The 18720-nt window shown below is 34.7% G+C and overlaps 1 protein-coding gene across 18 annotated transcripts in view; it reads right to left on the bottom strand.

Annotated features, from left to right (window-relative positions):
- The window catches only part of FAM172A (family with sequence similarity 172 member A), a 546681-nt gene that overhangs the window by 130880 nt on the left and 397081 nt on the right, over nucleotides 1-18720 (bottom strand). For 7 of the 18 annotated variants that reach the window (XM_037800721.1, XM_037800718.1, XM_037800710.1 and 4 more), the window contains one exon: nucleotides 13595-14067. The exons of 4 other annotated variants lie outside the window; for them this stretch is intronic. In XM_037800721.1, coding sequence (XP_037656649.1) covers nucleotides 13922-14067 — 146 coding nt within the window. In that variant the 3' untranslated portion in view covers nucleotides 13595-13921. Of the gene's footprint in view, nucleotides 1-12774; nucleotides 12809-13590; nucleotides 14068-16301; nucleotides 17082-18720 lie in introns of those variants that run through there. 7 more of the 18 variants (XM_037800726.1, XM_037800727.1, XM_037800725.1 and 4 more) reach the window with 5 other exon arrangements.

Consider the following 18720-nt stretch of genomic DNA (forward strand, 5'->3'; position numbering starts at 1 on the left):
CTCCTTCAAATTTGAGGGAGAGCTTAAATTTTTCACAGACAAAGAAATGCTGAGAGAATTTGCTAACAAGAGACCTGCCCTACTGGAGATACTAAAGGGAGCCCTACAGACAGAGAAACAAAGACAGGACAGAGAGACTTGGAGAAAGGTTCAGTACTAAAGAGATTCGGTATGGGTACAATAAAGGATATTAATAGAGAGAGGGAAAAATATGGCAAACATAATCCAAAGGATAAGATGGCCGATTCAAGAAATACCTTCACAGTTTTAACGTTGAATGTAAATGGATTAAACTCCCCAATTAAAAGATATAGATTCGCAGAATGGATCAAAAAAAATGAACCATCAATATGTTGCATACAAGAGACTCATCTTAGACACAGGGACACAAAGAAACTGAAAGTGAAAGGATGGAAAAAAATATTTCATGCAAGCTACAGCCAAAAGAAAGCAGGTGTAGCAATATTAATCTCAGATAAAATAGACTTCAAATGCAGGGATGTTTTGAGAGACAAAGAAGGCCACTACATACTAATAAAAGGGGCAATTCAGCAAGAAGAAATAACAATCGTAAATGTCTATGCACCCAATCAAGGTGCCACAAAATACATGAAAGAAACACTGGCAAAACTAAAGGAAGCAATCGATGTTTCCACAATAATTGTGGGAGACTTCAACACATCACTCTCTCCTATAGATAGATCAACCAGACAGAAGACCAATAAGGAAATTGAAAACCTAAACAATCTGATAAATGAATTAGATTTAACAGACATCTACAGGACATTACATCCCAAATCACCAGGATACACATACTTTTCTAGTGCGCATGGAACTTTCTCCAGAATAGATCATATGCTGGGACATAAAACAAGCCTCAATAAATTTAAAAAGATTGAAATTATTCAAAGCACATTCTCTGACCACAATGGAATACAATTAGAAGTCAATAACCATCAGAGACTTAGAAAATTCACAAATACCTGGAGGTTAAACAACACACTCCTAAACAATCAGTGGGTTAACGAAGAAATAGCAAGAGAAATTGCTAAATATATAGAGACGAATGAAAATGAGAACACAACATACCAAAACCTATGGGATGCAGCAAAAGCAGTGCTAAGGGGGAAATTTATAGCACTAAACGCATATATTAAAAAGGAAGAAAGAGCCAAAATCAAAGAACTAATGGATCAACTGAAGAAGCTAGAAAATGAACAGCAAACCAATCCTAAACCAAGTACAAGAAAAGAAATAACAAGGATTAAAGCAGAAATAAATGACATAGAGAACAAAAAAACAATAGAAAGGATAAATATCACCAAAAGTTGGTTCTTTGAGAAGATCAACAAGATTGACAAGCCCCTAGCTAGACTGACAAAATCAAAAAGAGAGAAGACCCATATAAACAAAATAATGAATGAAAAAGGTGACATAACTGCAGATCCTGAAGAAATTAAAAAAATTATAAGAGGATATTATGAACAACTGTATGGCAACAAACTGGATAATGTAGAAGAAATGGACAATTTCCTGGAAACATATGAACAACCTAGACTGACCAGAGAAGAAATAGAAGACCTCAACCAACCCATCACAAGCAAAGAGATCCAATCAGTCATCAAAAATCTTCCCACAAATAAATGCCCAGGGCCAGATGGCTTCACAGGGGAATTCTACCAAACTTTCCAGAAAGAACTGACACCAATCTTACTCAAACTCTTTCAAAACATTGAAAAAAATGGAACACTACCTAACTCATTTTATGAAGCTAACATCAATCTAATACCAAAACCAGGAAAAGATGCTACAAAAAAGGAAAACTACCGGCCAATCTCCCTAATGAATATAGATGCAAAAATCCTCAACAAAATACTTGCGAATCGAACCCAAAGACACATTAAAAAAATCATACACCATGACCAAGTGGGGTTCATTCCAGGCATGCAAGGATGGTTCAACATAAGAAAAACAATCAATGTATTACAACACATTAAAAACTCGAAAGGGAAAAATCAATTGATCATCTCAATAGATGCTGAAAAAGCATTTGACAAAATCCAACATCCCTTTTTGATAAAAACACTTCAAAAGGTAGGAATTGAAGGAAACTTCCTCAACATGATAAAGAGCATATATGAAAAACCCACAGCCAGCATAGTACTCAATGGTGAGAGACTGAAAGCCTTCCCTCTAAGATCAGGAACAAGACAAGGATGCCCGCTGTCACCACTGTTATTCAACATTGTGCTGGAAGTGCTAGCCAGGGCAATCCGGCAAGACAAAGAAATAAAAGGCATCCAAATTGGAAAAGAAGAAGTAAAACTGTCATTGTTTGCAGATGATATGATCTTATATCTAGAAAACCCTGAGAAATCGACGATACAGCTACTAGAGCTAATAAACAAATTTAGCAAAGTAGCGGGATACAAGGTTAATGCACATAAGTCTGTAATGTTTCTATATGCTAGAAATGAACAAACTGAAGAGACACTCAGGAAAAAGATACCATTTTCAATAGCAACTAAAAAAATCAAGTACCTAGGAATAAACTTAACCAAAGATGTAAAAGACCTATACAAAGAAAACTACATAACTCTACTAAAAGAAATAGAAGGGGACCTTAAAAGATGGAAAAATATTCCATGTTCATGGATAGGAAGGCTAAATGTCATTAAGATGTCAATTCTACCCAAACTCATCTACAGATTCAATGCAATCCCAATCAAAATTCCAACAACCTACTTTGCAGACTTGGAAAAGCTAGTTATCAAATTTATTTGGAAAGGGAAGATGCCTCGAATTGCTAAAGACACTCTAAAAAAGAAAAACGAAGTGGGAGGACTTACACTCCCTGACTTTGAAGCTTATTATAAAGCCACAGTTGCCAAAACAGCATGGTACTGGCACAAAGATAGACATATAGATCAATGGAATCGAATTGAGAATTCAGAGATAGACCCTCAGATCTATGGCCGACTGATCTTTGATAAGGCCCCCAAAGTCACCGAACTGAGTCATAATGGTCTTTTCAACAAATGGGGCTGGGAGAGTTGGATATCCATATCCAAAAGAATGAAAGAGGACCCCTACCTCACCCCCTACACAAAAATTAACTCAAAATGGACCAAAGATCTCAATATAAAAGAAAGTACCATAAAACTCCTAGAAGATAATGTAGGAAAACATCTTCAAGACCTTGTATTAGGAGGCCACTTCCTAGACTTTACACCCAAAGCACAAGCAACAAAAGAGAAAATAGATAAATGGGAACTCCTCAAGCTTAGAAGTTTCTGCACCTCAAAGGAATTTCTCAAAAAGGTAAAGAGGCAGCCAACTCAATGGGAAAAAATTTTTGGAAACCATGTATCTGACAAAAGACTGATATCTTGCATATACAAAGAAATCCTACAACTCAATGACAATAGTACAGACAGCCCAATTATAAAATGGGCAAAAGATATGAAAAGACAGTTCTCTGAAGAGGAAATACAAATGGCCAAGAAACACATGAAAAAATGTTCAGCTTCACTAGCTATTAGAGAGATGCAAATTAAGACCACAATGAGATACCATCTAACACCGATTAGAATGGCTGCCATTAAACAAACAGGAAACTACAAATGCTGGAGGGGATGTGGAGAAATTGGAACTCTTATTCATTGTTGGTGGGACTGTATAATGGTTCAGCCACTCTGGAAGTCAGTCTGGCAGTTCCTTAGAAAACTAGATATAGAGCTACCATTCGATCCAGCGATTGCACTTCTCGGTATATACCCGGAAGATCGGAAAGCAGTGACACGAACAGATATCTGCACGCCAATGTTCATAGCAGCATTATTCACAATTGCCAAGAGATGGAAACAACCCAAATGTCCTTCAACAGATGAGTGGATAAATAAAATGTGGTATATACACACGATGGAATACTACGCGGCAGTAAGAAGGAACGATCTGGTGAAACATATGACAACATGGATGAACCTTGAAGACATAATGCTGAGCGAAATAAGCCAGGCACAAAAAGAGAAATATTATATGCTACCACTAATGTGAACTTTGAAAAATGTAAAACAAATGGTTTATAATGTAGAATGTAGGGGAACTAGCAGTAGAGAGCAATTAAGGAAGGGGGAACAATAATCCAAGAAGAACAGATAAGCTATTTAACGTTCTGGGGATGCCCAGAAATGACTATGGTCTGTTAATTTCTGATGGATGTAGTAGGAACAAGTTCACTGAAATGTTGCTATATTATGTAACTTTCTTGGGGTAAAGTAGGAACATGTTGGAAGTTAAGCAGTTATCTTAGGTTAGTTGTCTTTTTCTTACTCCCTTGTTATGGTCTCTTTGAAATGTTCTTTTATTGTATGTTTGTTTTCTTTTTAACTTTTTTTTTCATACAGTTGATTTAAAAAAGAAGGGAAAGTTAAAAAAAAAAAAAGCAGCATGTTTGAAACAGCAAATTTAAGAAATATAGAAAAGCATGAAGGAAAAAACTCATAATCCTGCAACCCACTATTAACATTTTGGTATATGCCCTTTCCATACTGCTTAACATACTACTTTTTCCCTTTAATACATCATGAACATTTTCCCATGACAATAATGATTCCTCTACTGACAACATGGTTTTTAATGGTTGCACTGCATTCCATCATATGGATGTAGCATAATTTATTAAACCAACCTCATGTAATTAGATATTTAGTTTGTTTTCAATTACTTGATGTTGTAGGAGCTCTATTGGCTTATTTCCTTAGAATATATTCCTAGAAAGAAAACTTCTGGGTCTAAGGCTATGTACAGTTTCAAGGTTTTTGAAAAATAATACTTATTGTTTATTTTAAATTATAAAAGTAATACATGTTCAGTAAATAAAATTTAGAAATAAAAGCATGCCAAAAAAAAAAAAAAAAAAAGTCAGAAGAGGATAAAAGAAATTTCACAAAAAATGGCGATCAAAGACAAACAGTAAATTGAAATGGACCATCAATGCTTTTATCCGAGCGTTACCCTTTCATGCAGTGGAAGGACTCATCATCAATTTTCTATTTAAAAAAAAGCTCCACTTGTTATGAAAGTTGATTTATAAAGGTAACCACATGAAAACAGAGTAAACTTTCTAGATGGATATAGGCCTCTCCAAAGGTTGAAAAACAATAGAAATGTAATGTGGATGAGATTCATATCATGGAAAATGTGTTTGTAACCAATTTAATCCTTGTGTACATTATTCCTATGCTTTGAGTGCAGAGTAACAATTCTAATTTTTACTCTGAATCAAAAAAGCAGAATCTGTCATTTGACATGTTGTAATGTTTGCACTTTCATTATTGTTATAGAATAATTATATGCTTCTTTTTATTGTTATTTTGTGGCAGTTTATCTCCTTAAAAATGCTACTCAAACTATCTTCAACATGAACCTCAAAATCAAAATTAGTCATTATGTGTCAGCAGATGTTTTCAATACGCCTACACATATGATTATGCATATCTGTTTTGATAAAATGCTATTCTTACATGCCTCATATGTCATTTCACCACAATTTGCATTGTTATAATAGGTTATTGATTGATTTTCTGTTTACGGGGCTAAGGTAGTATTCAGTAATGACTCAGTGCTACAAGTTTATTGCAAGTGCCCAAGGTTCATTCACCCTAAGCAATTTAGTCAATAACCAATTTTTATACTTCTATCTCCTTCAAATTTCCAAACCAATAATCCCTGTTTTTTTTTTTTTTAATCATTTCAGTATCAGACTAACATTTCCCATGGAAATCAATATGGGTGCAATCCATTAGCCAAAAATCTGAAGTGCTGCAATGCAAACATATTAAAAATATTGATCTTGCAAAGCTCCTGATGTTTTGATTGACTTTAATGTTTGTAAGCAGCAATAACAGAATTTCAATGACTGAAACAAATTTTTGATTAAAATTATAGATTTTTTTGGGGGAGGAATTTGCTATTTTACTGTTTAAAGCATATCACTTGGCTTACTTGTCTGCCATAAATAAGTACAGTAGGACATATTTGTCCAATTCCTTATTTGTAAATATTGTAGTCTATCATAGCTTACATTTCTTTAATCTACTTTGAACTGCTCTGACATTTCAATTCCACTTTTCATTATATCACATAGTGGGATGGAATTTTCAGACTGAGTGTGGCAGGAATTGAGAGTTTTAATACTTCTTGTACTATTTTGCAACATTTGAGAAGCCATTTAACTATAAGTTTAAATTCCTTAAATGTGAAATTGAATGAATCTTGGGAATCAAGGAACACTGTTACTATATTTTGAGATCAATGGACAACAAAGACCATAATTTATACATACAGAAGATTATTCGACCCCCAAGATATGTTCCTTAAAGAAAGTATAGAAGTTTGCAGCTGTTTTAGTGATAACTAGAATGCTCCCATTTTAGGTGTGAGGAGACTGAGGCCCCAATGTTTTCACTTAATGGTTTAAATGAAAAGTAGAAATTAAAAATTACCAATTACCAGCTGCTTATTTCAATTCTATTCTAATCTCTACCTTACAGTCCTTCAGTGGAAGCACCTAGGGGTAATTTGGAAATGTGCAGTAGCTTTAGCCTCCCCATAAATTCTATTAGCTTCTCCCCAAATCAACACACGGTCTGCATAAAGATGGGGGTGGCGGTGGGGTTGCTCTACAATGCCACTTGAAAACAAATCCCCTGGCCCGTTTTGGGAACAGCCTCTCTGGTGCTCCTGTTCACCAGGTGGGTGGGTGGGAGTCAGAAAAGGGTGGGTATCAGGGGAGTACAGTCCAGAACTACCAGCTCTGGGTTAGAATCCCAACTCTCCCACTTATAAATTAGTGGTGTACTCATCTGTAAAAAAGATTTAGCACTCACCACAAAGATAACACTATGAGGAGTAAATGAGGCAGTGCACATAAAGTGAATGGCACACAGCAGGTGTGTACACAGTTTCCTTTTTCCCTTCACTCATTATTGAAAAAAAAATAGCTAACTTAATGCTTTCTGTTTCTTATTACCATTTAAAAAATTATTTCTGTGAATAGGCTGATAAAAGTGGAGTTTGTTTATAAAGACTACAGTGGAGGAAACTAAAACTGAAAAGTGTGTTTAGATATTTATGTGAAAACACAAGTGGTTTTTGGGATTCAATGAGAGGGAGAATGGAAGGTAAAGCTAATTCAAAGAAATGACAGATGTGATCAGATAGTCAAAGGAAGTACTTTTGTGGCTGGAGAAGATACTCTATATAACTAACAGAGGCCTAAGGTGGAAGACAATGTTACACTTTGAGCTTGGAAAATAACATTACTTTCTTCCACTTGTCCCCACCTATGGATATTCCATTTTTTGTAAGTGGTCTGGCATCCTCAGTGACCTAGCAATACCGTATTCCTTAATCCACTCCTGGAAGTCACCTTCAGCTTCATAAGCAATTCTTTGGTCTACCGTTGTAAACCTCTCACTAACAACAGCTCCATTCAATGATACACCGAAACCTGTGGGGTCTATCAGTTGATCTGAGGCTGAAAAGCTGGTGAGCTTTGGATGAGATCTCAGGGCTATCTACAGATGTCAGAAGCAATAAGAAATAGCAAAGAAGCTATTTATTCACTTTCAGGGCATTTTACTGCACTGAAGCCCACAAAATATCTTCAAAGAAAGTGAAGGGCAATTGCTAGGGAACATGAATATTACTAAGATCAACAAAATATTAAAACTCATAATGATTTTTAAAGGTTTTTGTTTTTTAAAATGAGAACAACCATAAGCATAAGATGATAGAAAAGGACAGTATGCAAAAGGGAGAAAACAGTTCTATTATTTCTGCCCAAGTATGCAGTGTAACTTGCAATGAACTTACCTACATCATGACATCACTGACTCTACCACACCCTTAGAGCTACTATTATTTTTATTGCACAGTTGAAAGGCTGAGTAAAAACATACTCATGACTTAATTACACACGGCCCATTGTGTCAGTGGTAGTATATGAAGTGTGTCCCCTTGACTCTCCAGGCTAGTGTTAAAGCCACCAGATATTCATCTTTTGGGACCATAAGATCCTTTGAGAATATGAATAAAGCTATGATTCCTATCTCCAGAAAATAAATGTACCTACCCTCCCATTTCAAAACAGAATTTCAAAGGATTTGTGGAATAACCTGAAGCTCATCCTCAGATTCCCCCAGGCCTAGGGTTAATGCTCCTGAATTTGGAAAACACCAAGATGTCTTCTTTCCTCACAGGATTGCAATACATAGTATTAAGACATCTGCTCGTGAGCGAAAAGGGGAAGGAGAGGAGCAAGGCAAGTTTCAAATGGAAAGTATTATTTTCCTCAAGTTCAAAAGTATTCAGATGAAGGAAAAAGACTATTCAAATGCCAAGACTTGGATGCATGCAATGTAAGTTGAATGCATGCAAGTGGGAGATTTGGCTTAATTCCAAGTATAAAACATTTCAGCTCCATAGTCCAAAATCTCAAAGCATATATGTAAACTTTTTAGTATAAAAAAAGGTCCAGTATTCTAATTTCTCAAGAAAATCTCAAGCCTTTCAGAAATTTTAATAGTGCAAACATTTTAAATATAGAGCCAGCAGTTACTGAGAAATATTTTGGCATGGATTCTAACAGAGAATTGTTGATTATTTTTTCAGGGACATACTAGCAAATTTAAAACATAGTTATGGAGCACTTGGAAGATGCCTTTCCAGTTTATAACTATTTTAAGGCATATCAGATTAGGGTCTGAAACTCCCTGACATTATGCTTCTAAATTGTAGGGTAAAGTGCTCATCTTCTTCAACTGAAGATAAAAATCGGAAAAAAATATGTGTGTTGTGTGTGCATATATAAAGTTATGTGTATATGTGTGTACATATATATGTGTATATATATGTGTGTGTGTATATATATAAAGTTAAAGACTTGTTTATTATACATATAGCCAAAAGCTCAAACTCTAGTTACTACCCACTCACGTATACTTCAAGTAAACTGTTGGTCAGAAAGCACAGAATAAAAATCCTCCAGTGAAAACTTAATTTATCCTGCAGAGAAATGCTCAGTAATGTTAAAAGAGATACTTGAACTCAAATAATTTTGTAATAAAGATTACTACCTAAATTTTAGTTTATGAGGAGGATTTGGAAGTTCTTAACTTAAAAGGTCCTCTCCTCACTAACTGGCCTTAAAATCATACATTAAAAATGTGGCCAGAAAAACAGCACAGTGGTTCCTCAAAAAGTTAAAGATAGAAGTACCATATTACCCAGATATTTGACTCCTAAGGTATATACCCAAGAGAAAAGAAAACCCATTCCACATACAAACTTGTACACAAATGTTCACAGCAGCATTCATAATAGTCAAAAAGTGGAAACAACCCAAATGTCCATCAATTGATGAATGGATAAACAAAATGTGGTACATCCATACAATGGAATATTATTTGGTGATATAAAGGAACAAAGTACTGATACATGCTACAAAACAGATAACCTTAAAAACATTATGTTACATGAAAGAAGCTGGACACAAAAAGTCACATATGATTATGTTTACATACAAATGTCCAAAATAGACAAATCCATAAAGACAGAAAGGAGATTGGTGGTTGCCAGGGACTGGGGTAAGGTGGGAATGAGGAGTGACTGTTTAATGGGTATGGAGTTTCTTTCATGAGTGATGAAAATGTCCCGGAATTAGACAGTGGCGATGGTTGCACAACATTGTGAATGTACTAGAAGTCACTGACTATACTTTAAATTGGTTAAAATGGTGAATTTTAAGTTATGTGAATTTAACTCAATTTAAAAAATGTGGCCAGAATTCTTTTTCATTTTATTTGTTATAATTTTGGTGAAGACAGACATTAGTGAAGCCAATTGTTGCTGAAATAAAAAATCACATATTATCACAGGTGCTCTTTTTAAAACTCATGTTATTTGCATGTGAGTGTGATTAGGCTGTGCCTCAGTGAGTGGGAGATTAATTAATGATCTAGATAGTTACAAATATTTTCATAGGCATATATTTACAATTCCAGCAAAATTAAGATGAGGAAAAATAGGGGAATAAATTTACTTTGCCCCAAATTCATTGGGAAGTTGAGTAACTCTGTTTTGCTTTACATATGTGAACAAAATCTTACTGAAACATAGAGATTAAATGGAAACAAAATTGAGGATTTATTACTTTATATTTACTTTTATTGATGTGCAAAAAGCAGCTAGATTTGTCTGCTTAAAGAATACAAGGCAGGAAATAACTAACTGGTAATGTAACTCAACATTTTTGGAAATTTCCTATATAACTACTTGTTAAAGCATATTTTGAAAGATATTACCTTTTAGCATATATGTTATATTTCATAATAAGGAAATAACTGAGATGGTGGAACTGTAACCTGTAACATTCTTTGAAATCTGCTAACCACTTTTATTGTACATATGTTATATTCTACAATAAAAAATATGATTAGAAAAGAATATAAGGCAAGATCCACTTGCTAAGATTTGGGGAGTTTGAAATGAAGTATGCTTAGCAAATATTCATAATGTACCTAATTATTTTACATATGTATACCATATTCACTGTTAAACTTAATTTCTTTTAAAAATTCATTAATTTTTAGCCTTTATTGTTTTCTCATATAAGCATTTACAGCTATAAATTTCTGTTTAATAATCTATCTATACCAAAAAGTTTTTGTATTTTCATTATGGCTCAATTCTAAGTATTTTCTAGATTTATTCTGTGACCCCCTAAGTTATCTGGAAGGCTTTTTATTTAATCTTTTTTTCCACTGTTTTATTCCCTCACTCAATTTTAATTGTAAAACTTTAGAAATCTACAAAGAATTGAAACAATGCAATGTATGCCCATATACTCTTCCCCTAGATTCAGTAATTGCCAATATTTTGCTACATTTGCTTCATCTCTTTTATTCTCTCTAGAGCATGCACTTTTTTTTCTGGACCATTTGAAAGTTAGTTGCAAACAAAATAATTTCTCTAACAAGTGCCCCACAGGTATTTGTGTTTTCTATCAAAGTCACAAGAGTTGTACTGGCATGCATTTTTTAGTATAGTCATTCACCTCCATAAGAATAAAAGTTAGAAAATGCATTGTAATAATGATCTTGACTTTCCAATAAAATTTCTCACTAGATTATATAAGCTCTATGAAGGCAAGGGACTTGTCATCTACTTCTTTGGTGTGAAACATTGTTATTTCTGACTTTGAGCCTGCTCCCCACTGTCCCAGCCCCCAGTCAGACAGTCCTCTGTACCCTCTAATTTAAATCCTTTTTATCCAATTCCCACCTTCCACAAGCATACCACACATATTTATATATTCATTTTGTTAGCCTTGGAATAGTTAAAGCACTTGCTGTGTGTAATCCCCATCTAGGCACCTATTTTATGCTGTAATTTAAATTTTATTTGCATGTCACATTGCCTCAAAGACGTTACAAGCTCCTCCAGGACAGAATCCAGGCCTTTTTAACTACTATGGTTAGTGGAAACTAAAATTCTTTCTCGACTTAACTGAACTCTTCATAGCATGATACTTACTGAAGGAATAAAAGTGAATTGATGTTTATATACATTTATTTCTAATGTGTTACATGAGATAATGTGTTATAAATCCATGGAAGTTAAAACTATAGTTTAGTTGACTGTTTTTGTTTCAATGAATCTAACCTTACATTCTACCAGATGAAAGAATTTTCATACTGAAAAGGTTCTTAGGGGTTATCTAGTTCAATCCTGTATATTTTTTCCCTGATTCTATAATTTTTTAAGTGATGAAACAGATTTGCAGAAGTTGAATGATTAGATCAGTATTATAGAACTTTTATAAAGCAAAACCAAAACTAGATTTAAATGAATTAATACATACAAATTAATACATACCAGGGCCAGGTTCTTGTAGGAAGGGCTTATACATTATTAGCCTTACAATCAAGGATTTTGGATATGTAGTTCAGTGCATTTTCCACTAAACCACATTACTTCAAAATTTTATAGGAAAACAGAATATGCAACTATTTGGGGAGCAGGTTACTCATTCTTTTATGAGCAATAGATATATAACAAGAAATCAGGTTAAGGCTGTAGTTAGTACAGGCTCTGGCTATTCTTTCCTACCATAGGTTGCAAACAGAGCACCTGTGGACCTGATGTGGACAGCATTTGTTTTATTTGACCTATATAATAGCTTTAACAAATTTAAATTAGTTGCCAACACCTAAAATTAGGGATATTTAAAATAAATACATTTCTGGCTTCCGTGGGAAAAATGGAAAACTTGGCAACATTGGGCTTGCATCCTGTGTGTCACCAATCAGCTGGAGTTTGAGTTTGCAACTCCTGTCTTTTATCTAAGGTCCTATTTATGATTAAGGAACAATATGATAACTCTGAATCATGTGGTAAGAAGTATACTAGTCAGAAAAGACTAAGGGATATTTGCTAGCCATACCTATGTAGGTATTTCATAATTTAGGAAAATGGGTAGTTACAAAAGGGTAAAACAAAGGTGGTTGTAGTTTTATAATTTAGCCAGAAGATCCTTTTGAGGATATTCTCAACCTGTTTTTTGACTTCAGTTACACAGCGCTTTATTTTTCTTTTATGAGAGGTGCTGATCCAAAAACCTTGCTTCATGTGTTAAATACATTCAATAAGAACAAATAATACAACTTACATAGGGAACCACTCTTTTCCTGATTTAAATTCTGAAAACATTTTAGTTAGTCTGCTTTTGACCTGAACGAAGCAGCTACAAGAAAAAAAAAATTAAACATAAAAATAGGTTACAACACATTAAATATCCTGGCTCTGCCACCTTACACTTTTTGGTGCTAAAACATATGCTCTGCCACCTGCAGATAAAAGTCACACACTGTGCGTGTATATTCTGACAAGAATTACCAGTTTCGAGCATGCTTGGTGATTTTGGACAGTACCACTTAAGAAACCTTCAATCTGGTAGTTTTATTACTGCACATTTTCTAAAGCATTCCCAGAGTCTAAAGCTGCATAAGTTTTGAGGTCTGACCTTTGGTTGACAGAAAACAAAACAAAACAAAACAAAAAAGATCTCATGATAGTGTTTTGCTCTAACTGGTCCAATTTTTTTTTTTTTTAAGATACATAATATTTTTCCATTTACTTTTAGAACTCCAGGAGAAGCATCCAAGGGTGATTTGAATTTTTAAATTTTCTGACAGACTAAAACTCTGTTATAATACCAAGACAACTTCCATTCCTAGGCATACTCAAGAATATGTCATAGAATAGTAGTTAAAAATTACTGTTGCTCCACAAAGAAATTCATTTTACTATTTTTATATTTCCTTTACCCCTTTACTTTTCTATTCTATCTCTTTTCTTTCTTCCCCTCTCTCTTTTCCCCCACCCCCTGTCTCATTTTAAGGTTTCATTTTGTTCCAGAAAGGATTTGTGGCTTACAAAAATGAACCCAGGTGGGACTTCCAGGGGATGGCAAGAGAAGTGGTTGGCATATCCTCTCGCCCAAAACAACTATAACAGTGGCTCAAATTGTTAAATAAAACCATTTCAGCACTGTACATATCAACCAAAGGCAAACAACAAATTGAGACGTGTTTATTCATGAAAACTGTTGAACTATATGTAACAACAGTGGCACTCTGCAGCTCGATAGGCCCAGTAGTACTTCCAAGGGCTGGGCTGGCTATGAAAACCTGCAGTTTCTCTGCCAAAGGAGTAGAAGGACAAAACCCCATCCATACTCAGTGGTGTTATCAGTAAGAAAAGCAAACTCTGGTGGGAAACTAACCATGAATCGCTGCTTCTCTGAAATTGTAATCTTGCTTGAGTTGAGCGGTAGACCGGTGGACCAACCAGAAATTTAACAGGGAACTCCTGGGAGTGAGAGAGCCATAGAGGGACTAGATGAACTCCACACATCCCTGGCTGATGGGAAGGCTGAGCATTGGCACAAGAAGTCTAGGAGAGGCCGGCAGCAATGGGTGTATTTTATGGTATGTAATAATGCTGTTAAAAAAGAAATACAATATAAAATTATACTAGAGTACAAAAACATTTAAGGAAGCCAGGGCAAAAGCAAAAATGGATAAGAAAATAAGGGAAGGGGTAAGATTAGTCCTATTCACTTGCTACAGGTAGGCTGAAAATTTAGCTCTAAGCTTCCAAGTGGCTCAAGCTAGGAGGGAAATAAAACTGGTTACGTCAGTGGTTACCAAACTTGGATCACTGGGAACCACCTGGGGATCTTTGAAAAGGACTGATGCCTGGCTCCCATTCTTAGACAATCTAATTTAATTGTATTGGGGAGTAGCCTCAGCTGCCCAGGTAATACTAATGTGGAGCAAAGTTTGGGAACTTATGGAAAAACATACTATATGATTTTCCTTTGTCCATAAGAAACAGCTGTTCAAGAAACATTTGTTTCTTCTGTGGGTCTTCCTAAGAGAGGACCTTCATGAGATGTAGTGGGCTGTTTCCTCTAAAACACCTCCCCGAAAAGGTGAGTCCAGAATGGGTTACATGGGTGCAGAAATAGTGATCCTCAGGTGTCAGGGCAGTTTAGTGGGACCTGGGTCAGCTGGGGCCTCTGTGCCTGTGGTGTCCCTCCGTCTATACCAGGATGCTGGGCAAATACAATATTTTTGTAATGTGTGCCATACCATATAAAGTACTTTATCTGAAAGATACCTTTAACAGCTGTAAAGGGGTTTTTTATATAATTGTTTCTTTTAACAAGCTGATCTTAAAACAGAGAAACAAAATTTGGTTAAAACACTTCTACAAAGGGCCAAAAAATCCAGTTACCTGTTATTTAGCTTCATGTATCCTTGGATTAAAAACTTTTATAGTTAATCTTTAGTCTGCAGCCCCCCCCCCCAACTCATTCCATTTTAACTTAATTCCATACAACACATAGGGTGAGTGTTTATAATGTGTGTCACTGGGGAGTATTAAGATTCTATCCTTTGGAATTTTCACTGGGCATGAAATCTCAGGTAAAACTGCTGGTACTAGGACCTATCAATATGAGCTGTGGCTCATGGCTCCATATATCCTCCTGGTCATCTGCTACCTTTACACAGGAGAATATTTCTATCGGAGTTTCTCACCAAATATGACTTTGAAGATAAAGCCTTGATAAGTATATTACTCAATCTTTATGGTTCTGTACCCCATTACTCACATCACCACACCTGAGTTACACCAACCATAGACAGTAAAATCATCATACATATTAACTTCCCATATGACACATCAGATTCCTACATCAAGAGCTCATATTTTAAACAAAAAAGTTAGGTTCTTGTCTATATAACCACATTATTTCATTTAACTATAAAGAAGTTCAATCCTCCCCTAATGAATTTTTACTATCTATAAAAGAGAACCAACAGGATTTTATTCTATTTATGAGGATATTATAATACACTTATGCTTACTCTGAAAATGAAAGAAACTCATGAATGCTTGTATTTCTAAAATGTATGTATAATCAAAAAAGGATTTCAGAGAAAAGTACAAATGTAAGCATAGCAAAAAGGAAAAAGTAGTAAATGCATTTTCAGCACACACAGTTTTAGTTGTAGTTTTTGGTTTTAGCCAAAAACTACAGCTAAAACCAACCAAACAAAAAAGCACCCTTAAATCTCTTTATTAACCTAAAATTTATCACAAATACAGAACTGCATTCTGCTGCCATCCCCTAGTCATCTTGTAAATTTTGCCACAACATGTGTTACTGTAGTTCTACACTTTTACCTTTGCACTTTGTAGTGTGTAGCAGAGCAACATCATTAACCATAGGTAGTGTTTATGTTAGTTCTCAAAAGGTTAAGAAGCTGATTATAGCTAAAATCAGCTTTGCCTGAGGCTTCAGGGGCTCTGTGTAATCAAATTAGACAAGCAGGGCACAGTGTCACCTAACACAAACCAGTGGCACTTTCTTCTTTGCTCTGACTCTTTTCCTCCTTTTTTTATTAGGGGTACAACTCATGCTTTATGCTTTTATCAGATAATTTTACAAGACTTGTTCCTAATAAATTCGGCATGCATTTCATAAGGTGTCCACCTGTTAAAATTAATGAGAACATGTAGAGAAAATTTTGAAAAATTAAAAAAAATCTTGCTGTTAAAAAGAAACCTACATTTAGATACACTGGGATGTTTTAAAGAAAGCATTTTCTCAAAATGCAGGTGACAATATTATCCCATGCACATGATATTACGGACACTTTCTAGTTTTGGATATATTATCAGTTTTGTTCTGCAGAAAACTGCACAATGGTTTATCAGCTTCTAAGAGAACTCAGAGAACTTTATAAACCTGATAGGTAATGCATTAGCATTTCTAAGATAACCACGGGCAAGCCACTCTGCTGAGTTATGGGTCATCCTCTTTCCATCTCTACTCTTTGAAGTCATGCAAGGTAAACTAAATAATGGATGTATTTAAGGAGGAGGTTTAATAAGGTGGGGAGAAGAGCAAACCAGACCTACTTCAGAGACTCTTTTTCACAAGGTTCTATATTTAAGTTCAGTAGGAAGTATTTAGTTAAGTCCAAATCTTGCTATCTTTGAGCCTAAAGGGATCAAAAGTATGAGTGCTAAAGGGATATTAAAAAGCAAAAGCAATAGAAAATTTAAACAAAAATCTAGAATCTACCTCTTAATAAAATTTAGGAACCACTGTTAAAACATTTGTTACATCTTCATCTTCCTATGATTGATCTTGAACTTTTGGTTCAAATTCTATCTATTTATTACTTTGCTGGAAATACAGAAATAATGTAAACATCCTGCAAATGAGTGATCAGGAGAAATGAGTTTTGCTAATGACTCATTCTGGGCAATAAAATAAAAACTTGCTATTTTAATTGATTAAGTCATAAAGAGCTTCCGGAGAAGTCAAGTCTTGCTATTTGCACAGTCAGACAATTCCTGCTAATCCTGCAGTACTTAACAAATTCACATGTGGTTAGCTTGTCTTGCCATAGCTGTATATCACATTTCTGTGCTGCAAGCTGTGCAAAAAAAAAAAAAAAAAAAATCAATATGCCAAGTTTAACAAAAGGACAGGAAACATGATGTTCTCCTGTATTTCCAATGAACCTCAAATGATTCTGCTGTTCATACTCAGTACAATTTATGGCAGAAAGATGTATTCTTCAATGAAAAAAACTACAATGGAATGAATTATATAAATTCATAGCTGAAGTCTTGCCTTATTCCATAATAACAATTTATTTCGAACATTCTGACATTCTGATTCAATGAGCACAGTACAATCAGCCATTCACAAGGCATATTTTCTTGAAGGCTACCGTTTATTTTTTAGACCACAGAAACACATACTGTCTATTAATGATAAATACTTTGACATACATATTTAATTTAGGTTTTGGAGACTGTTTTGTAATTTCTCTCTTCACATGTAAAGCATATGATTCAATGTATCTGTTGAGCAAATGCTTTAAATTATAACACTGAGGAAAAAAAATCCCAGTGCATCTTGAGCTACTATATTGGTTAACTGATTCTGTATTTTTACGTCTTCTTTTACTGCTGCAGAAGTACATTACGTGTGGAAGCAGATTAGGATGAAAATGCTAAGGATGAGGTAGCAGTGGTCATGACCAGTACGTCAGCACAGAGGTGCACCACTTCTGCCTTCTCAACTCAGTGATGTGGAATTAAGTGTCGCAAAACAACCAGTAAGTTGGACCAGTAAGTTGTACTTCTGTCAAAGGATTTAGAACTGTTGCCACAGTTGCTGTTTTTTTTGGTGGTTGTTGTTGTTGTAGTTGCTGTTTTTTTGAGTAAAGAGAACTGACTTTAGAAATCTTCAAGAGGTATACACATAGAAAAATAAGAGTAATTCAATTAAACATATCGAAAATTCTTTGATAGTTTCTCTTCATTCCAGTGAGCAGCAGTAAATGGATTAATGGCATTTAGCTGGGGAGAACATTCACTGATCAGTACTGAAGGTATAAATTGTTACGTAAAACACACTCAGAGAATCACATTTGTTTCTAGCTTTCTATTAATGTATCATTTATGAGACAAATTTCATTCATAGATTAATGTACCATTTAAAGAGGATAGGCATAAAATTCCCAATCAGAAAATAACACCGTAATGATTTTATGTGTTGAATAATATTAATATTGTTGTAAATGATCATTTTAATACAATTCATATTATCTCAAAATAGAGGATACAACATGGCTCAGAATTATGGTAAGATGCTTTTGTATGGGTATTCAGGAAACCCAGAATACCGGAGCTCAGACGAAAAAAACATACCAAATAATTATTTAGTTGTGAATTATTAAAGTGAACTTTTTCAAGTCTGAAACTACAATTAATAACTAGTTATACGTAATTCTCAGGAGTTGTATGGCCCTACTATATAATCTATTCTCAGGAAAGGAGAGGTTAAGACTTTTGGAAAATGCTTATTTTAATCCCAAAAATGAGTCTGTCCGTTTTAGTGGTTTTTTACTGACAGACACTGTCTTAACACGTTAGTGATTTTAGGTTAAATGGCAATTCAAATTATTGTTCCACATTTTTCATCTTTATAGATTTTATATTTTCTTATTTCACTAAATACCCTTTGCAAGTAACCCTTCCCTTTCACTAGAAATCATATATTAA

This window comes from Choloepus didactylus, chromosome 13 (assembly GCF_015220235.1).
Source record: "Choloepus didactylus isolate mChoDid1 chromosome 13, mChoDid1.pri, whole genome shotgun sequence".
Classification (NCBI taxonomy): Eukaryota; Metazoa; Chordata; class Mammalia; order Pilosa; family Megalonychidae; genus Choloepus; species Choloepus didactylus.